General features: G+C 47.1%; 2 protein-coding genes across 3 annotated transcripts; one reads left to right on the forward strand and one right to left on the reverse strand.

Moving 5' to 3' along the window:
* The first annotated feature begins 10,140 nt into the window (after window positions 1-10,140).
* Window positions 10,141-14,161, forward strand: LOC109741595 (cytochrome c-type biogenesis CcmH-like mitochondrial protein). Of its 2 annotated transcripts, XM_020300679.4 has the most exons (4): window positions 10,141-10,271; window positions 11,993-12,160; window positions 12,947-13,078; window positions 13,598-14,161. In XM_020300679.4, exons 2-4 carry the CDS (start codon window positions 12,020-12,022, stop codon window positions 13,781-13,783), a joined length of 459 nt encoding a protein of 152 aa, XP_020156268.1. In that variant the 5' UTR covers window positions 10,141-10,271; window positions 11,993-12,019; the 3' UTR covers window positions 13,784-14,161. The 2 variants fall into 2 exon arrangements, with proteins under 2 accessions (XP_020156268.1, XP_073353222.1); XM_073497121.1 differs by lacking the exon at window positions 10,141-10,271 and having other exon boundaries at window positions 11,770-12,160.
* A 710-nt stretch (window positions 14,162-14,871) lies between these two features.
* LOC109741579 (putative lipid-transfer protein DIR1) lies at window positions 14,872-15,569 on the reverse strand. Its single transcript, XM_020300672.4, has one exon. The coding sequence runs from the start codon at window positions 15,442-15,444 to the stop codon at window positions 15,148-15,150; it is 297 nt and encodes a 98-aa protein (XP_020156261.1). The 5' UTR covers window positions 15,445-15,569; the 3' UTR covers window positions 14,872-15,147.
* Window positions 15,570-21,922: the final 6,353 nt, after the last annotated feature.

Raw genomic sequence — 21,922 nt, forward strand, 5'->3', positions numbered from 1 at the left:
GCGATAAGGCACTGCTGGATAGATACCCTGTGGATGACATCATGGATAACACTAATTGTGAGCTACACTTCAAAATGAAGAACATATCCATGAAGGTGGCGGACACCGTTGCTTATACAAATCACCCTGAAGCAACCTACCATTGCAACCCGATTCCAGCTGGCTATGCTCGTGTCGTGGTTGATGAAGTGGCGGCACAATATTCGGGGCTAGAGCTTGACATTCCTGGAGATGACGACGAGCACACACTGGGAGAGGCCATACATCGTATCTTTCTATGGAGAAAGGATTGCATCATCTTTCCAAGGCCACCGACACCACGTCAGCCGACTCCTCCTCAAAGTCCGCCACCGCGTCAGCAGACTCCCGCTCCTCCAAGTCATCAGCCACCGCCTCAGCAGAGTCCTGCTCCTTCAAGTCCACCAATGCATCAGGCCACTCCTCCTCCTCCAAGTCCGGCACCGCGTCAGCCCACTCCTCCTCCTCCAAGTCAGGCACCGCGTCAGCCGTCTCCGCCGCCTCAGCAGGCTCCGCCACCTAAGCAACAGTGGAAGAGAGCCGCCGCAGCTATGGCGGCTAGCAGTACAAGTACATGAGGCAAGAGATACCAATTTGGTCCAAGCCTCGCGCCTCTTCCGAAGAGGCCTTACGACATGACCGATGAGGAAAACGAAACCGAATGCAGGGCCCAATTGGACGCCCATTTTGGACCAAAACCGCCACCGCCGCCAAAGGAGAAAGTGCCTGAGCATGTCGTTGACCACTTTATTTGTATGGCTAAAGCACCAGCTCCCAAGCCTGTTGACTCAGACTATGAGCGCCAAATCAGGAAGGCATATCAAGCACAAAAAAAGAAGGAGTCGAGCTCGAGCCAAGCAGTTGCCAGAAAAGCGGGAAAACTGTTCCCCAGCTAGGAGAACAGGCGGTGCAATCGATCCCCCCCTCATTGTACCAACACACATGAGTACCGGCGCGGCCGATCATCTGGTAATAACTGACGATCATAGAAGGCAGGCTGCAGAGATCGGATGCACTATAGAACAATTCCTAGAGATCGAGCCCATGGAAAAGTTTACCAAGGAGCAACTAAAATGGAAATATGCCCACGGCGAACCTCTGGTCAAGCCTGAGGAGGCCAAGAAGCTCCCAACGAGAATGTATGAATTGCATGAATGGTACATGAAAATTGCCAAGACTACCAATCGAGAGTCCCTCATGGTGAGAGTCAAGCCAGAGCATTACTACCATGAGAATGCTCTGTATGTTGAGTTTACAGAACTGTTTCAGTTATTCAATCAAGACGCACTCGAAAAATCTATCGTCAGTTGCTATTGTCTGTAAGTGATTTCTTTCTGTAATTTAAGTCTCAAGCTAGCTGTAGTGCTCGTTGATCATTACCTGTAATTATCCTCACTATATTCTTTTCTATGGTATTATGCAGAATGAAGATCTATGAAATGAAAAAAGCTGGACGCTGATAACCCACAAGTATAGGGGATCGCAACAGTTTTTTAGGGTAGAATATTCAACCCAAATTTATAGATTCGACACAAGGGGAGCCAAAGAATATTTGAAGGTATTAGCAGCTGAGTTGTCAATTCAACCACACCTGGAGATTAATTATCTGCGGGAACGTGATCAGTAGCAAAGTAGTATGATAGTTTTGATAGTAGTGATAGCAGCAATAGTAATGGTAACAGTGATAGCAGTATTTTTGTAACAAGTGCAGCAGTAACGATAGCAGAAGTAACTTAGCAAGAACAATATAGGATAAATTCATAGGCATTGGATCGGTAATTCGTTGGATGATATTCATCATGTGACAGTTATAACCTAGGGCGATAGGACACTAGCTCCAGTTCATAAATATAATGTAGGCATGTATTCCGTAAATAGTCATACATGCTTATGGAAAGAACTTGCATGACATCTTTTGTCCTACCCTCCCGTGGCAACGTGGTCCTATTAGAAACTAAGGGATATTAAGGCCTCCTTTTAATAGAGAAGCGGAACAAAGCATTAACACATGGTGAATACATGAACTCCTCAATCTACGGTCATCACCGGGAGTGGTCCCGACTATTGTCACTCCGGGGTTACGGATCATAACACGTAGTAGGTGACTATAACTTGCAAGATCGGATCTAGAACATGGATATAATGGTGATAACATAAACGGTTCAGATCTGAAATCATGGCACTCGGGCCCAAAGTGACAAGCATTAAGCATGGCAAAGTCATAACAACATCAATCTCAGAACATAGTGGATACTAGGGATCAAGCCCTAACAAAACTAACTCGATTACATGATGAATCTCATCCAACTCCTCACCGACTAGCGAGCCTACGAAGGAATTAATCACTCCCGGTGGGGAGCATCATGGAATTGGCGATGGAGAAGGGTTGGTGATGACGAAGAACGAAGATCCCCCTCTCCGGGGCCCCAAACGGACTCCAGATCTGGCCTCCCGATGAAGAACAGGAGGTGACGGCGGCTCCGTCTCGTGGAACGCGATAATTCTTTCTCCCTGATTTTTTCTGGAAAAATAGGATTTTATAGCATCGGTTTCAGGGTCTGCGGGGCCACCAGGTGGGGACAACCCACCTGGGCGCGCCCCCAGGTGTGCCCTGGTGGTTGTGCCCATCCAGGTGCCCCCTCCCGGTGGCTCTTGGCTCCAGAAATTCTCCTTTATTATATAAAAAAATCCTCACAAAGTTTCGTTCCATTCCGACAAATTTTATTTCTTCACAAAAACAACACCATGGTAGTTCTGCTGAAAACAGCGTCAGTCCGGGGTTAGTTTCATTCAAATCATACAAATTAGAGTCCAAAACAAGAGGAAAAGCGTTAGGAAAAGTAGATACGTTGGAGACGTATCAGACGCTATGGCATTGGGTTCATTGACCCAAATACGATTAATCAAGAGACATGGACGCGTGAATGGGATCGAGCAGACACAGAGAAAAGCTTGCTAGAGTTCTTGAAGCGCCTAAATACCAATCGAGATATACTACTTCCTTACAACTTCGGGTGAGTCACACTGTCTTGTACTACAAATTCTGTTTTTGCTTACTAGCTAGATGTTAATAAGTGTATAGGGTTTAGGGTAGTTGATGAGTTATATGCACATGTTCACTTAATTTATACATGCAAATGTGTGCGCATGCAGTTTCCGCTGGATCTTGTTAATCATTCAAGTTGACGATGGAAAAGTTGAAGTACTGGACTCACTACTTAAACCAGTTACTGAGTACGAAATCGTGAAGGGGATGGTCAACAGGTAATTTCAATCGATCATTATCAAACTATATGTCGGCCTCTTTAGTTCGTCATTTCCTGATATCAACTAATTAATAACTCCTTTATTCATCTTCTTTGTCGGCGGCAGGGCTTGGGAAAAGTTCATCAAACAGGTTAAAGGCCCATGGAAACAAAGCAGTTCTGGGTGCGACCCAAGGTAATTAATTAAGTTGTACTAGCTAGCTACCATCTCTTTAATTCTAGTTTTAATACCATTAGTTATCCTGCTTGATTAATTATTATCTGATTGAATTCTATTCTCGTAAAGGCCATGAAGCAGGCGTCGGTGACTGATTTATGTGCATACTACGTTTGCGAGAACATTCGCATGATGGCGTCCGAAAGGAGCACATCTGATAGACAGCTATGGGTACGTTTGCCAGAACATTATTCAAAAAATTTACATCATTATCTAATATATATACACACAACTAATACATGCATATTGATCCCCTTCTTTAAAGTTCAATGAGATGCGGGATAAGCTCCTACCAACGGATTGCGTACGAGCAATTCAAGAGGAAATAGCGGGATTTTTGCTCGAACAGGTCATAGATCCCAAAGGAGAATTTCATTACCCGCTACCGCAGTAATGCCTCCATGTAGGAGAAATTATATATACCAAACCCCCCCCCCCCCCGGCGTGTGCTCGTGCCACGTGGTGGCCCTTTAGTGGCGGTTCGTGTTGAACCGGGACTAAAGGGGGGACCTTTAGTCCCCACCCTTTAGTGTCGGTTCCAGAACCGGCACTAAAGGGCCTCACGAACCGGCACTATATCCCTTTTCTGCACTAGTGAAAGATGAAACCATGATGGTGGAAAAGGATCATGAACGCGGGGAGCGGCGTTGGCTGGTCTATCTTGATAGATCTTGAACGATCTCAACAAATCCAGCGAGAGTGCAATTGAATCACATGCACGAGGGAGGGGGAGGGTACTCGGACCTCACATGTGCAGGACGGAAAATCTTTTTCATGTTCTGTTAGGTAGGGGTGCCTGATTTCCCTTCCTTTTTTATTGTTTGCTTGAGAGATATAGAGGATGTCTAGCCATGCTTATGCTTTGGCTTCAACTTCTTACACTTCAACATCCAACCAAACACATTCCTTTATTTCGGGCTTAAAACAAAGCATTTCCGCTTTTTAGTTTATAGAATTGAGAACACATCCGAAAGCACATTTATACTTATTGAACATTCCCCGCTGTAATATCTCTGCGTACTTCATAGAATTCAAGATAGAATTGTCACAAGATATAACAATCTCGCTTTGCTCAGATCGGGGTGATGCCCCCGTCAATGTGGCTTCTCCGCACCCTAGATCAGGTTGTTCATGATGGGTGATTAGTACAATGACTTCAACAAAAGTGTGATCCTCTACATGTTTGTGATTTGTTAAGGTAACTCAACATATCGGCTCTGTTCTCCTTTGATGCTCGAGCGACGTGACGATGACTGGGGGAGCAACAACGAATTAGGGGGTGTAGACAAATTTCTGCGGATTTTTTTTTGTTTTCACCTTTTGTCAGGGTATTTTTTTGCATTTTCATTCTTGGTTCATTTTCATTCTTAGTTTACAAAATTAGATAATTTAGATAAAAGAAAGTCGGATTTTATCTCTCACCGTTCAATCCGCGATCCAGCGGCTCAGGAGCTCCCGTATCACGGGAGCATGGGAGGGATGGGCGCACTGCATATTCTCCACCCGTGCGAGACACGAGCGGCGGCGCTAGTAGGGTTGCCGCCGCCCCCTGCCCGGAACGAGATCCTCTAACGTAGTAGGAACTACTACAGAGGGACATAGATCTCTAGCGCCCGTCGATGTCTCATCCGATGGCAGGAAGTAGCAAGCGCCCGAGCAATGCCTGAAAGCCATGCGGCCCATAAAACGAAGCCCAATAGCGTAAGGGGAAAAAACCTTCAATCTTCGTGGCCGTTCGCTCGCCGTGGCCATTGCTCGCACTTGACACCGCCGCGAAACGGAACTTCACAGCAAGAGGGAGGGAGGGTGACTGTCATCCACACCTAGCTTCTCACCAAATTTGTTCATGTAGTGTATGTCTCTAGGGATTAGAGAGGGATTGGCGGAATATGATGGATGTTGTATTGAGGGCGGTTTATATAGAGTATAAGGATTAAAAGGCAAGAAGTCTCTCCTAGAAATAAGGCAGGAGATGATTACAAATTATGGTCTACCATATACAAATATATGCCTATTTACTGGAATATCCCTCGCAGTCGTATCGGTATCATTGCGAACAACAGGAGCGTCGCGGACGTTCAGATTGGAGAGAATAGCAGCCGACGGGCTAACATCCTCCTGCAGTCACAGTGGGAGCGTATGGACGGTGCCGCATCGCGGATGCGTTGACTGTAGTGTGATACGTCTCCAACGTATCTATAATTTATGAAGTATTCATGCTGTTATTTTATCATTCTTGGGTGTTTTACAATCATTTTATAGCAACTTTATATCATTTTTTGGGACTAACCTATTGACCCAGTGCCAAGTGCCAGTTGTTGTTTTTTGCTTGTTTTTTACATCGCAGGAAATCAATATCAAACGGAGTCCAAACGCAACGAAACTTTGTGGAGATTTTTTCTGAACCAGAAGGAACCCAATGGGCCTGAGCTGCACCCGGGGGGTGCCTTGAGGGGGCACAACCCACCAGGGCGCGCCCAGGTGGGTTGTGCCCACCTCGGTGGCCTCCCGCACCCCCTCTTCGCCCTATGAATTCACAAATATTCTAAAACCCTTCGGGGTAGCCCTAGACGAGAAGTTCCGCCGCCGCGAGGCTCTGTAGCCACCGAAAACCAATCTAGACCCCGTTCCGGCACCCTGTCTGAGGGGGGAATCATCTCGGTGGCCATCTTCATCATCCCGGCAGCCACCACGATGAGAAGGGAGTAGTCCACCCTCGGGGCTGAGGGTTTGTACCAATAGCTATGTGTTTGATCTCTCTCTCTCGTGATCTATATCATGGGCTTAGTTAATATAGTCGGATCATATGATGTTTCTCCCCTCTATACTCTTGTTATGATGAATTGAATCTTTACCCTTCAAAGTTTTGTCTTGTCGGATTGAATATTCAGATATGAGAACACATGATATATGTCTTGCAATATGAATACTTGAGGTGACAATGAGGTATCCTATTGATTCACTTGATATGTGTTATGGCATTCAACTCGCGGATTCCCGCGGTGATATTGGGGTAATCTATGCATAGGGGTTGATGCACGTTTTTCTCCGACGGAAACTTTGGGGTCTCTTTATAGTTCTTTGTGTGGATGGAGTATTATGAATATGAATTTGCTTTGTTGTTATTCTAGTACGAACTCTAGGATAGATCGAACAGAAAAAATAGCTTTGTGTTATTTTAGTACGAACTCTTGAATAGATCGAACGGAGAGAATAGCTTTGAGGTGGCTTCGTGCTCTACAAACAATTCCTATCTTTTGTCCTCCGCTAATAGGAACTCAGGAGTGATTCTTTACTGCACTTTGAGGGATAATCATATGATCCAACTATGTTAGCATTGTTGAGAGGTTGCACTAGCGAAAGTACGGACCCTAGGCCTCATTTTTAAGCATTGCAAAACCGTTTTTGTGCCCGTTTACTATTTGCTACCTTGCTGTTTTTATTTATTCAGATTATAAAAATATATTTCTACCATCAATATTACACTTTTATCACCATCTCTTCGCCGAACTAGTGCACCTATACAATTTGCCATTGTATTGGGTGTGTTGGGGACATAAGAGATTTCTTGTATTTGGTTGCAGGGTTGTATGAGAGAGACCATCTTCATCCTACACCTCCCACGGATTGATAAACCTTAGGTCATCCACTTGAGGGAAAATTGCTACTGTCCTACAAAACTCTGCGTTTGGAGGCCCAACACGAGTCTGCAAAAATAAAGTTGCATAGTAGACATCATAGTGTAAACCTGGGCATGGGCAGCCCGGCCTGACGACCCAACCCGAACCCTGCCCAAAAAACCCAGGCCGGACTGGGTCAGGCTTTGTCTTCGGGCCAGGCTCGGGCCTGAAAATGCAGCCCGTTGCATATGTTGGGCCGGGCTCGGTCCTAGGAAATCAGGCACTTTACACGGAGGCCCGACCCGGCCCGGCCTGAAATTGCTCCATTTTGTCCCTTCGGGCCGGGCTCGGGCCTAGACTTTGCAAGTCGGGCTTTCACAAGCTCGGCCCGAAACCCGGCCCGGTCCGAAGAATGCCCAGGTCTACTGTAGAGGTAGCCGACGTGTTCCTTCGTCCCCGACGTGTCCCCGGGTTTGGCAAACCCGACGCGACGCCTCGTCAACACCATCATCTTTCCGGCGCACCACTACCTCGACACCACTGCGCCCATGACTAACTTGGCTCGAGTGAGCGAGCGACGGCGGCGCCGAAGAAAAGTGACAACGGCGACTGAGTTAAGAGTGCGGCTGCGATGCTCGAAGTAGGCGAGGAAGAACCCGACAGCGTGACGAAGACCGGCGCGGACGGTGGCATTCCCGCGCCGGGAGAGGTGGCGCAGCGCATACCCCGTGGAAGTCGACATGCGGGGACGGCGGAGTGGACTGCGCACCGGTCGGGGCGACGGCGGGGAAGACCTCGGGGCGGCGGTGTCGCCTCGTCGCGTGAGGTCGCCTTGTCGGTGTAGAGGCCGGGTGGTCGCGCCGGTGTCGGAGTTGAGGCGCGGGGTCGACAGCGGCGGCGGGCGATGCAAATCGACCATAGATCGGTAAAAACAAAAATAAACGCCAATCAAGACAACCGACGAGAGAGAGAAAAACCTGAATCAAATGATCGGGAAAAAGACTCTCTAGGGCAGCCAGCCAGTCAACACGACCGACGGCAAACCTAGGTATGAGTTGTGCGGCCCCCGGCGGCGATCATGGAGACCGACCGCTCCGGGGACGGCGCAGGGCGGAATCGGGCGGCGGCGGCCAAGGTCTGGATCGACATCTTAGATGGGACAAAGAGGGATTGGTGGAATCGATTTTTATTGCTTAAGCCTCGTGGGTGTATATATATAGTGAGGACATGATGTTTTTGAAGTACAAGGTATGATAGAACAAATCATACGCTATCCTATACTATCTAAATAAATAATTATGATACTCAACAATGTACAAATAGCAACTGGAAGCTCGTTTTATAGCGTGGTGCAGCCGACCATGGTTGTGGAGCCGGGCGTGCAGATGCAGTCGTCGGAATTCGTGCTGCGTGCTGTAGTGATTGAAGAGGAATTTCTGGCATTTCCTATTTTGCGCTGCAGGCGTCCGTTACAGTGCAATTTGTAAACAGGCGCCTGCAGCAGTTTAAGATGGGCCGGCCCATTCTATATATCTCCTTCCTGTTTTGTAAACGTCAAAAAAGAGTGCTGCTTCCTGTTTTGTAAACGTCAAAAAAGAGTGCTGGCACGGGGGTTCAAACTCGCAACCTATTCGTTGGGAGCGCTCGGCTGTAGCTACCAGACCATCCACTCGCTGGTGCGAGGCTTGTTCGTTTTATTTATTTTATTCGTTCTATACTTGGTTTATTCCTTTTTCTTTTTTTCTCATCTTTTATTGTTTTTTTATTGTGCACTTTTTTGAAATCCGTGAACTTTTTATTTAAATTCGTGAACTCTTTTTGAAAATCAATGAACTTTTTCCCGAATCAACAAACTTTTTTTGAAATCCGACGAACTTTTTTGAAATCCGACAAACTTTTTTGAAATTCGATGAGCTTTTTTCAATTTTGGTGAACTTTTTTCTTCAAATAGATGAACTTCTTATCTAAATCCGTGGACTGGCTTTTTCGATACTCGTGAACTATTTTTCAAATTGATGAACCTTTTTCAAAATCAACGAACTTATTTTTCAAATTTGATGAGCTTTTTACAAATTTTTGAACTTTTTCTTACAAACTTTGAACTTTTTTTGAAACTCGATGAACTTTTTTCAAAATCAATGAACTTTTTTCCAAAATCGATGAACTTTGTTCAATTTAGATGAACTTTTTCTAAATTTGATGAATTTTTTTTAAAATTCGATGAACTTTTTTTGAATTCGTGAACTTCTCTAATTTGGTGAACTATTTTTTGCATGCTCATGAACGTCAACTGTAATATGTGAACATGTTTTCAAATAACTAGAAAAAACAAGCACTACACTGTAATACGCAATAAATAGCCCGTATACATATCTATTCTTAAAATATTTCTCGCTGTTAATATTCACTACTCCCTCTGTAAACTTATGTAAGAGCATTTAGATCACTAAAGTAGTGATCTAAATGCTTTTATATTAGTTTACAGACGGAGTAGTAATTAGCTGGTGCAGTGGTCAGGCTGTCCGTGTGGAAGGTTGGTGGCGCGAGATCGATTCCCAGCCACGTGCTATTTTTGACTGTCTTTTTCCGCGTCGCGCCTTCTGCGATCGTGGGCCGGCCCGTGAAGCCGCTGCTGCGGGCGCCACTTCCCTTGTGCGGCGCTGAAAGCGCCCAATAGGAGGTCCCATTCTGGCGACATGTTATTTTTTTCACTTCTCGAGGTGATTGGGCTGCTGCTTATGGGCCGCGCAACCAACTCTGCTGATTCTCGTTTGCAGTTCCTGTCGTCGGATGGCTCATGAACGGGCGATATGTATAAGACGTCCCTCTGCACTGCAGTAGTTGCTGCTACGTTAGAGGATCTCGTTCCTCCCCTGCCCCGTCCCCTCCTCCTGCTGCGACCCCCCAAAATTCTTCTTTCGGCGGCAACTCGTCGGCACGCGCCGCTCCTCCGACGACGACCCGGTGGTGCTGCTGCTCCCCCGCCTCCGACCCCTCCTCCGCACCGGTCGAGGTCGACGCCCTCCCCCAAGTCCTGCTCCGACCATCTCCTCGACGCCGCATCTGCCCCGCCGGAATCTGGCCCTGCTCCGACCAGCTCCTCCCCCAAGCCCCCCCCCCCCCCCCCCCCCCCCACCCACGCCACAAAAGGTATCGGCCCTTTGTTTTTTGTCCTGGTATGAACTGAACAAGCGGTGTCTTTTGGTATAGATTTGCGAGTACAGCCGATGTATTTTCTAGCGCACCACCGATGATGTACAAGCAACTAATGTTATGTTGGGTATTTTGTTTGTTAATAATTCGCGCATTACACCATTTCCATTTAAAATCATCTGAAAGAATGCCATGTAGCTAAAAATCCAGTGAAACACGGCTAAATCAGGCTATTGTCACTGTCAGTACATAATCAGGCTTTCAACATTTTTCTCGCCACATTAGTGTCCATCTCAACATTCATCCAAGCTAAATTGTGACGCTAACATCCACCTCAGTGAGCTTACTAGAGTGAGAAAATTGTGTTAGTTTGAGAACCGTAACCGCTGACAACGAGTTGAGGGAGCCAACTGAGAAAGTCAGTGATAACTTAGGGAGTTCCAATGCAATTTCCTCTTTCCAAAGGCTACCGTTGAGGATATTCTCCTTGGTTCTTGGTTATTATTTTCTAAGGCTATGAAAAGTGTAGAAACAAATTCTTGGGCAATATACAGTTTGCATGTCAGTATAACATTTTGTAGATTTCCTTAAAGTAGTTGTTCTTATGACAAAGTTGCCATACATAAAGCATAAATATGACAGTTGAATGTGGAAAATGAAAAAAAAAACTGCAAATAGCAGCTGCATATGTGACTCAGTAGGATACAATGCTCAACACTCAACAGCTATTAGTCATTTTCACTTGCTTACCTTAAATTGTAAAAGGGTTCTGCCGGTCTGCCCAGAGCTACAGATGCTTCCCTGAACATTATATGCTTATCCTGAGAGATAACTTGTCCCAGACATACTGTGCTACTTCTAGTTAATTGGTCTGATCTGTGGTGGTTGGTTATTACTTGACAAGTGAGGTCACAACCATCATTCTGGTGCGCTACAGTTATTTTTGTTCTTTGCTCTATGAACAACATGTAATAGGCAAGTCTTTGGCTCACAGATGCCACTGAGATGAAGACTTGGCCCTTTTTTCCTCAGATACACTAAGACAAAATTAGAGCTCTACTCAGGACTTGAGGTTCGAGCAGCTCATGAGCTTCCAGTATGTTCTATAACATTGGTCGACATGTGCTTGAATATGTACTCATATGGGTCCACGGTGGACTAGAGGTTTGGCGGGCATTTATCTTTAAAGAATGCTGTGTCATGATTCTAGTAGAAAGTATTGGTTATTCTACAAACATTATAGGATATACTGGGTTGAGGGCAAAATAAAATAAAATCACAATGTACTTGTTAGTCTGTGAATTTCTAATTAGATTATTCTTGGGACAATAGTAATTCTGCTTGTGATCATATTTCATCTGAAGAGCTGCTACTATCTGCTACCATTTCTCTTCAGTACTATAAGAAATATCTGAACGAAGTTTCGTTCTGATATAATTGCAAAAATCTTTGTGAACCAGCAAAAGGAATGTTCCAAGTTGGGACCAGCAAACCCTATTTTCTTCACGAACTGGTTCAAGAACACATTGTAGCTTGAATCAGCAAAAGACAAGAGTAAAACTTTGCCAAGCTTACTTGATAGTTTAGTCTTGTCATAGTAACTTAATCCTAATAGTTATGATCTGTTTTGTTTGTAGAACTTGGGTGGTATTATTTTGTACAACGTACATAAGTAACATTTTATTTCTTCAGGTTCTTATACAGCTACTTTGTTACAGTTAATACAGATAACATTATCTTGTACCATGGCTAGTGCGGAGGATGTGAAGCAGCGGCAGGTTGTTGAGGACCGTGCAAGAAATATTAGCCACAATGTACGGTGCACTGAGTGTGGCAGCCAGTCCATTGAAGATTCGCAAGCAGATGTTGCAGTTCTCCTTAGAAGGGTATTTTTCGTTCTATAACCTCATGATGATTGGTTGCCTGACCTTGTTGGTTCAGTTAGTGGTCAAACTTTTAGTAGCAGAGATTTGCTTAATCCTGTATACCTTTTCATGTTTCCACAGCATCCAACTTTTGCTTTGTTGCTCTCTTGATCTTAACAAAAGCCAACTAAGATAGGAAATTGAGAACACTTTTAACTGAGGTGACACTTGTACTTGAGATCTTGTACTGATCAATACAACAGCAAACAGCAACAACAACAAAGCCTTTCAGTCCCAAACAAGTTGGGGTAGGCTCTTGGACTGATCAATAACGACGTAAAATAAAATGTGTTCACCGGCATCCAATAGTTAAATGCAAAATAGGGTTGAGAAACTTGAAATGAAATTTGCTATCATAATTATTTTTTGAAGAACTACAGTCTGTCTATATGTCCTTTTTGGAATGATAGAGATGGTTTTGGTAATGCCGCAACTCGTCTGGTTCTTCAATTATATACATTTGTGTGCCTTTTTACTTGACTAGGTTTCTTAGACTTGGATGCTATTTCTGCCTTTTCAGCTATATTTAATTTACATTACCTTTTGCTGTACCAGAACACTGTTTTCTGATTCACAAGCATTTATTTGCACCATGCACTACATATACACGAGCAAAATTTAATCTTGAGTTCTCGATGTCAATAAACGCCCTTGGTCTATATGCTTTAAAATAATATTATTGCCTTACACCCAATATGTCATGGGAAGCTTCACGGCCTCAATAACTGACATGTGTTATTTTTGCAGTTAATTCGTGATGAAATAAAATCTGGAAAGAGTGACAAGGAGATATACAAAAAACTAGAAGAAGACTTTGGAGAAACAGTTCTATATGCCCCTAAATTTGATCTTCAAACTGCTGCCATATGGTTATCGCCGGTGAGCCTTAATTATGATTTTTACATGCTGTTCAAATGTTCATGCTTTTAAATATTATGCTAGAATATCACTTGCACTGTTTTAGCCTATTATTTGTTCGTTTTATGAATGCATTGCGTGTCTTGGTGAACCCAAGCATATTCCATCATCACAAACTCTTGCGTCAAGATGTTTTTCATAAGTAATAGCAACCCGTGGATGATTCTCTTTCATAGTAACTTGGTGAATTTGCAACCAGTGGAAGTAAAATATTTCAATTCTTAAAAAAGCTAATCGACAATTGAGGATTCCAGCTGATCCCTTGTTGTAGCTCAATGTAGTCTGTAGAGAGATAAAATGATACTGATTTGAAGTGCTTTCGTTTGTGCTTAGTAAAATTATGTTTTGCTGCAGCGGAACATGATAAAATGAAGACTTCAAAATATTGAAGCATCTACTCCCCTGAATTAAACGTTTCATGTACCGACTGGGATTTCTAGGGTAGGCAGTTGAAAGCCTGATACATTAAATCCTGTGCAGGTGATTGTGGGTGGCGTAGCAGCTGGTGTGTGGGCTTACCAAAAGCACAGGCAAAGGACCAATGTTCACATCATGGCTCTGAACCTCGTCCGAGGGGTTCCCCTGACTCCAAGGGAGAAGGAGACGATGATCGACATCCTCACGCCGCCTCCTCCAGCAAGAAGGTGGTGGTGGCCTCTCAAATGATGTTCTTTCATGTCCTTAGATGCGACATAGGATGAATACTCATTTCCAGTGGTAGCATCATACAAAATGATCTGGATGGCTGAAATTTAGTGCATGATTTCAATGCACCTCTCACGCCCTGCTTGAAGCTTGGGCCATGGATTTTCTTTGGTTTTAAACGGATGCTTGCGATGCATTGGGGGTCGAGGATGTACTCCTATGAACCAAGCTGTAGTACATGCTGCCTGCCTTCTGTATGTAGGCTGTGAAGTTGAAAAACAGCTGCTGTTGAAGTGTAGCTTCTTCCGAGGCGTGCTGTTTTTTTTTTTTTGAACTGACAAACACGTGGTGTCACTGCGTATTTTATCCCCAAAATAAGCTGAAGTTTTTAAGTGATGATATCTTTACAGTTGGAAGTGCAAGTTTATGTACCTGCTCTACTGAAATTGCGCAGGAGGGTATCTTGTTTGTTTCATCTAACCTGCGATGTTGATCCCCCAGCTTGGCGTACTAGGTGCTGCTGGCTTGCAATTCTCCAAAAACAAAGAAGTTGGTGCTGGCATGAGACATGGCATTGGCACAGACCGACAGACGATTACTGGCCCTTGATAATATGATCAATTTTTTTTTGGCTGTAAGTGTGTCGATCTAGCAGTTTTTTGTTTTTGTTTTTGCGAAACAGAACACAGGCGCTTACATCGTTTTTTTTTTCACGCGTTTGTAACTGCCGATCGAAATATGTAGCTAGTTTAAAATCAAACACTGTTAAAATGTCCACGTAATCGTCCAAAAGTAAATAAATGTTGAATTAGCTCAAATTCATTTGTTTCTTGGTCCTCATCTACTGGGCCGCCGACATTTTCACCCAATATCACTAACAATGGCTCGTTCTGGCAATAGCAGTAGTCATTTGATGGTCTGGAAATCGATGTAATTTTTATTATATCTGAGATGCTTTGTACTTCGAATGAACTTATTCGAACTTTTAGATCTGACCCTTTCCGGGAAAAAACATATATACCGCTAACATGACACGATTGAACGAAGCACTGTTGTGAGCGATAAGATAGGTGGAGTTCTGTCGGTGGATTAATTAACCTCGAAGTAGATTGTTTACGGAAACCACATACACATGTATAAAGTGCACACATTTGAAGTAGTGGCAATGTTTACACACAGACACGGTCACTGCCGAGAGGGGACATGGTAACACACACTTTCACACACCGACAGATACGTAGTACGTACGACAAGATGGGCACATGCATATACGGCTCGGTACATGTATACTATACCTCCGGGCTCTTGCCATTTGTACCGCATGCATCATCGGCCCACCCCGGGACACCAGGAGGACAGGACAGATGTTGGGAGGGTGGATGGATCTAGCAGTCGGGCGGCGTGGTGAGGCCGCACTTGGCCGGCAGCTCCATGGCGCGCTTGGGGTCGATGTTGTAGAGGCTGAGCCAGGGGGAGTTCTTGTAGGAGCAGAGGCACCGCAGGTCCGCCTTCCCCAGCGTCGCGCAGCACGCCTCCGACGGCGCCGGCTGCGGGTCCGTCGTCGCCGCCGCCGCCGGCTGGCACGCCATGAAGTCGTCGTTGTCCATGTCGCACACCGCCTGCGCCGTCGCCGCGACGAGGACGACCATGAGCGCCAGCGCCAGCGCCTTCTTGCCGGCCATGTCGCACGAGCACACCGAGCGAGCGCTGCTTCTTGCTGCTTATAGCTAACCAGGAGGGAGCTCGATCGGTCGGTGCTACTGCAACTACAATGATTGTTGTGGCGGCTTGTGAATTGTGATGGGCTCGGGCGGGGTGTTTTATACCGTGATGAGGCGAGGTGATGGGAGGTTTTGCCCGTCGGGTGTTGCAACTTTGTGGTTTTAAGAAGGTGTCCTTGGCCAGTCTAAGTTCGAACCTAATCTGGCCATGAGCACAACGGAATTAAGTGCTGTGCGATTCTCCCAAAGATGCGGGCCCTTGGTGCAAAACACCCTGGACGTACTACGTTCTCTAGCTTGGCCCGTGATGGTGTGTTGTTGGCTTGCCCCCTGTCCCGTCACGCACGCGCACCCATGTCAGCACTGCCGCTCCCACTTGGGTCGGGATCGGGTTCACGGGAAATGGAATGGGCGGGTGCGACGCCGTGGCCGGCAGGCGGCAGGCCCACCCTGGCCGGCGCTCGTGGCTCACAGCCTTTCACGGCCGGGTTTGCTGACGCGCGGCCACCGGGATTTGTATATCCGCCGCCGTTTGAGCAGCAACAGTTTGGTTTTGGTGCTAGACTGCGGTTCATTCTGCGTGCTTGGTGCTCAGTCACAAGAGCTCGTCCTCCTCATAGGTACCTTTGCCACTGCATGCCAGTGAGGCCAATTCCACCGCATGACTCCCAAACGGACCGGATTTTGTCCCTTTGAGGCGGCGGTGGGTTCGCCCATGTCCGTGTTTGTCCGTTGGGTCGTGGGTGCGCCTAACGCGCGGCCGCACCCAAAATCTTGTCGGGTGGACGTGATTAAAAAAACTTAAATAAAATGCCTAAAAAAGTAAATAAACGCAGTTAAAAAAAACTTAAAACATATTTAGGGGTCACGGCCACAAAACGGCCCAGTTCCGTAATCCACTTAAACGGCCCAGTTCCATAATTAACATAAAAACAAAATAAAAAAGGCCGCCCGCGCGCTCCTGCCGCGCCCGTCGATGCCGTGGCCGTCGCCGTCTTCACTGGCTGCCGATGTCGTCGTCGTCGCTGACGAGGTCGACGTAGTCCGGCGGCGTCCACAGGTGGGCCGGCGGTCCGGGGTGCACGGGGGCGGCGGGGTGGAAGGTGGCTGGTGCCTGCACCACCTCCTCCCGAGGCGAGGCGTCCCGCTCCGGCGACCGCGGCGGCGTGGGGCACCAGTTCACGCCCCCCACGGCGGCCGCCATCTGCTCAGCAGTGCACGACCAGCTCCACCCCTGGCCCACCAGGCCCGGGTGGAACGCGGCCACCGGCGGCTCCTCCACCACCTCCTCCTTCGGCACCATCTCCAGCTCGGGGATGGCGACGTCGCCGACCGCGAAGAGGGCTGTCATCTCCTCGAGGCCCTTCCATTGACGCTCGTCGTGCGTGTGCATGGAGTCCTCCAGCACACGCGCCATGAGACGGGCCCCCTCCTCCGCTGTCATGCGAGGAGGCGGTGGTGGCGATGGAGATGGCGACGGCAACGGCGTGGGCATGAGGCCGCGCACCCGCCTACGCCCGCGCACCTCCCGACGTGGCCGCCGCGGCCCCGACACCGTGCCGGCGAAGTAGGACGCGCGCCGCACGTCGTGCTCGTCCTGGAGCCACGTGTCCCATAGCACCGAGTCGGGGGCGTACCTCTCGTCGGGGAGGAGGTGGCGGCGGCGCTCGATCTCATCGCGCCGCGCACGGCCGCTCGCCGGCACCGGAGGGATCGGGACCTGGTCCGCGGAGAGGTGCCAATTGTTGGGGAGGTGCACGTCGCTCCACGGGACCGACGTCCTTGTCTCCCAGTACCGCCAGCACACGTCCACGGCCAGGTACCGCCGGTCGCGCTCGCCGGCGGCCCTAGGGGCGATGTGTTGGAAATATGCCCTAGAGGCAATAATAAAATGGTTATTATTATATTTCTTTGTTCATGATAATTGTCTATACATGTGTGAATACATAGACCACAACATGTCCCTAGTAAGCCTCTAGTTGACTAGCTCGTTGATCAACAGATAGTCATGGTTTCCTGACTATGGACATTGGATGTCATTGATAACGGGATCACATCATTAGGAGAATGATGTGATGGACAAGACCCAATCCTAAGCATAGCACAAGATCGTGTAGTTCGTTTGCTAGAGCTTTTCCAATGTCAAGTATCATTTTCTTAGACCATGAGATCGTGTAACTCCCGGATGCCGTAGGAGTGCTTTGGGTGTACCAAACGTCACAACGTAACTGGGTGACTATAAAGGTACACTACAGGTATCTCTGAAAGTGTCTATTGGGTTGACACGGATCGAGACTGGGATTTGTCACTCCGTATGACGGAGAGGTATCTTTGGGCCCACTCGGTAATGCATCATCATAATGAGCTCAAAGTGACCAAGTGGTTGGTCACGGGATCATGCATTACGGTACGAGTAAAGTGACTTGCCGGTAATGAGATTGAACGAGGTATTGGGATACCGACGATCGAATCTCGGGCAAGTAACGTACCGATTGACAAAGGGAATTGTATGCGGGATTGATTGAATCCTCGACATCGTGGTTCATCCGATGAGACCATCGTGGAACATGTGGGAGCCAACATGGGTATCCAGATCCCGCTGTTGGTTATTGACCGGAGAGTCGTCTCGGTCATGTCTGCATGTCTCCCGAACCCGTAGGGTCTACACACTTAAGGTTCGGTGACGCTAGGGTTGTAGAGATATTAGTATGCGGAAATCCGAAAGTTGTTCGGAGTCCCAGATGAGATCCCGGACATCACGAGGAGTTCTGGAATGGTCCGGAGGTGAAGAATTATATATAGGAAGTCCAATTTCGGCCACCGGGAAAGTTTCGGGGGTCACCGGTATTGTACCGGGACCACCGGAAGGGTCCCGGGGGTCCACCGGGTGGGGCCACCTATCCCGGAGGGCCCCATGGGCTGAAGTGGGAAGGGAACCAGCCCCTAGTGGGCTGGTGCGCCCCCCTTGGGCCTCCCCCTGCGCCTAGGGTTGGAAACCCTAGGGGTGGGGGCGCCCCACTTGGCTTGGGGGGCAAGCCACCCCCCTTGGCTGCCGCTCCCCCTGGAGATTGGATCTCCCAGGGGCCGGCGCCCCCCCAGGGCCCTTATATATAGTGGAGGGGAGGGAGGGCAGCCGCACCACAGCCCCTGGCGCCTTCCTCTCCCTCCCGTGACACCTCTCCCTCTCGCTGAGCTTGGCGAAGCCCTGCCGAGATCCCCGCTACTTCCACCACCACGCCGTCGTGCTGCTGGATCTCCATCAACCTCTCCTTCCCCCTTGCTGGATCAAGAAGGAGGAGACGTCGCTGCTCCGTACGTGTGTTGAACGCGGAGGTGCCGTCCGTTCGGCGCTCGGTCATCGGTGATTTGGATCACGACGAGTACGACTCCATCAACCCCGTTCACTTGAATGCTTCCGCTCGCGATCTACAAGGGTATGTAGATGCACTCCTCTCTCTCGTTGCTAGATGACTCCATAGATTGATCTTGGTGATGCGTAGAAAATTTTAAATTTCTGCTACGATCCCCTTCAGTGGCATCATGAGCTAGGTCTATGCATAGTTTCTATGCACGAGTAGAACACAAACTTGTTGTGGGCGTAGATGTTGTCAATTTTCTTGCCACTACTAGTCTTATCTTGCTTCGGCGGCATCGTGGGATGAAGCGGCCCGGACCGACCTTACACGTACGCTTACGTGAGACAGGTTCCACCGACTGACATGCACTTGTTGCATAAGGTGGCTAGCGGGTGTCTGTCTCTCCCACTTTAGTCGGAACGGATTCGATGAAAAGGGTCCTTATGAAGGGTAAATAAAAATTGGCATATCACGTTGTGGTTTTGGCGTAGGTAAGAAACGTTCTTGCTAAGAAACCTATAGCAGCCACGTAAAAACTTGCAACAACAATTAGAGGACGTCTAACTTGTTTTTGCAGCATATGCCTTGTGATGTGATATGGCCAAAAGGATGTGATGTATGAGATTGATCATGTTCTTGTAATAGGAATCACGACTTGCATGTCGATGAGTATGACAACCGGTAGGAGCCATAGGAGTTGTCTTTATTTTTTGTATGACCTGCGTGTCATTGAATAACGCCATGTAAATTACTTTACTTTATTGCTAAACACGTTAGCCATAGAAGTAGAAGTAATCGTTGGCGTGACAACTTCATGAAGACACGATGATGGAGATCATGATGATGGAGATCATGGTGTCATGCCGGTAACGAAGATGATCATGGCGCCCCGAAGATGGAGATCAAAGGAGCAAAATGATATTGGCCATATCATGTCACTATTTGATTGCATGTGATGTTTATCATGTTTTACATCTTATTTGCTTAGAACGACGGTAGCTTAAATAAGATTATCCCTCGCAATAATTTCAAGAAAGTGTTCCCCCTAACTGTGCACCGTTGCGAAGGTTCGTTGTTTCGAAGCACCACGTGATGATCGGGTGTGATAGATTCTAACGTTCGTCAATGGGTGTAAGCCAGATTTACACACGCAATACACTTAGGTTGACTTGACGAGCCTAGCATGTACAGACATGGCCTCGGAACACGGAAGACCGAAAGGTCGAGCATGAGTCGTATAGAAGATACGATCAACATGAAGATGTTCACCGATGTTGACTAGTCCGTCTCACGTGATGATCGGACACGGCCTAGTTGACTCGGATCATGTCTCACTTAGATGACTAGAGGGATGTCTATCTGAGTGGGAGTTCATTGAATAATTTGATTAGATGAACTTAATTATCATGAACTTAGTCTAAAATCTTTACAATATGCCTTGTAGATCAAATGGCCCACGTTGCCCTCAACTTCAACGCGTTCCTAGAGAAAACCAAGCTGAAAGATGATGGCAGCAACTATATGGACTGGGTCCGGAACCTGAGGATCATCCTCATAGCTGCCAAGAAAGATTATGTCCTAGAAGCACCGCTAGGTGACGCACCCATCCCAGAGAACCAAGACGTTATGAACGCTTGGCTGTCACGTGCTGATGATTACTCCCTCGTTCAGTGCGGCATGCTTTACAGCTTAGAACCGGGGCTCCAAAAGCGTTTTGAGCAACACGGAGCATATGAGATGTTCGAAGAGCTGAAAATGGTTTTCCAAGCTCATGCCCGGGTCGAGAGATATGAAGTCTCCGACAAGTTCTTCAGTTGTAAGATGGAGGAAAACAGTTCTGTCAGTGAGCACATACTCAAAATGTCTGGGTTGCACAACCGCTTGACTCAGCTGGGAGTTAATCTCCCGGATGATGCGGTCATTGACAGAATCCTTCAGTCGCTTCCACCGAGCTACAAGAGCTTTGTGATGAACTTCAATATGCAGGGGATGGAAAAGACCATTCCTGAGGTATATTCAATGCTGAAATCAGCGGAGGTGGAGATCAAAAAGGAACATCAAGTGTTGATGGTGAATAAAACCACTAAGTTCAAGAAAGGCAAGGGTAGGAAGAACTTCAAGAAGGACGGCAAGGGAGTTGCCGCACCCGGTAAGCCAGTTGCCGGGAAGAAGCCAAAGAATGGACCCAAGCCTGAGACTGAGTGCTTTTATTGCAAGGGAAGTGGTCACTGGAAGCGGAACTGCCCCAAATACTTAGCGGACAAGAAGGCCGGCAACACCAAAGGTATATGTGATATACATGTAATTGATGTGTATCTTACCAGTACTCGTAGTAGCTCCTAGGTATTTGATACCGGTGCGGTTGCTCATATTTGTAACTCAAAACAGGAGCTGCGGAATAAGCGGAGACTGGCGAAGGACGAGGTGACGATGCACGTCGGGAATGGTTCCAAGGTCGATGTGATCGCCATCGGCACGCTACCTCTACATTTACCTACGGGATTAGTTTTAAACCTCAATAATTGTTATTTAGTGCCAGCTTTGAGCATGAACATTGTATCTGGATCTCGTTTAATGCGAGATGGCTACTCATTTAAATCCGAGAATAATGGTTGTTCTATTTATATGAGAGATATGTTTTATGGTCATGCCCCGCTGGTCAATGGTTTATTCTTAATGAATCTCGAACGTGATGTTACACATATTCATAGTGTGAATACCAAAAGATGTAAAGTTGATAACGATAGTCCCACATACTTGTGGCACTGCCGCCTTGGTCACATTGGTGTCAAACGCATGAAGAAGCTCCATGCAGATGGACTTTTGGAGTCTCTTGATTACGAATCATTTGACACGTGCGAACCATGCCTCATGGGTAAGATGACCAAGACTCCGTTCTCCGGAACAATGGAGCGAGCAACCAACTTATTGGAAATCATACATACTGATGTGTGCGGTCCAATGAGTGTTGAGGCTCGCGGTGGCTATCGTTATGTTCTCACTCTCACTGATGACTTGAGTAGATATGGGTATGTCTACCTAATGAAACACAAGTCTGAGACCTTTGAAAAGTTCAAGGAATT

The sequence above is a fragment of the Aegilops tauschii genome, chromosome 4 (genome assembly GCF_002575655.3).
Source record: "Aegilops tauschii subsp. strangulata cultivar AL8/78 chromosome 4, Aet v6.0, whole genome shotgun sequence".
Classification (NCBI taxonomy): Eukaryota; Viridiplantae; Streptophyta; class Magnoliopsida; order Poales; family Poaceae; genus Aegilops; species Aegilops tauschii.

Bases quoted from the DNA above. Each gene is read 5' to 3' on its own strand.
- LOC109741595 (XM_020300679.4), top strand. From the start codon at position 12,020: ATGGCTAGTGCGGAGGATGTGAAGCAGCGGCAGGTTGTTGAGGACCGT. The intron at 12,161-12,946 runs GTATTTTTCGTT...TTATTTTTGCAG, and splicing joins TTGCAGTTCTCCTTAGAAGG to TTAATTCGTGATGAAATAAA. The intron at 13,079-13,597 runs GTGAGCCTTAAT...AATCCTGTGCAG, and splicing joins CTGCCATATGGTTATCGCCG to GTGATTGTGGGTGGCGTAGC.
- LOC109741579 (XM_020300672.4), bottom strand. From the start codon at position 15,444: ATGGCCGGCAAGAAGGCGCTGGCGCTGGCGCTCATGGTCGTCCTCGTC.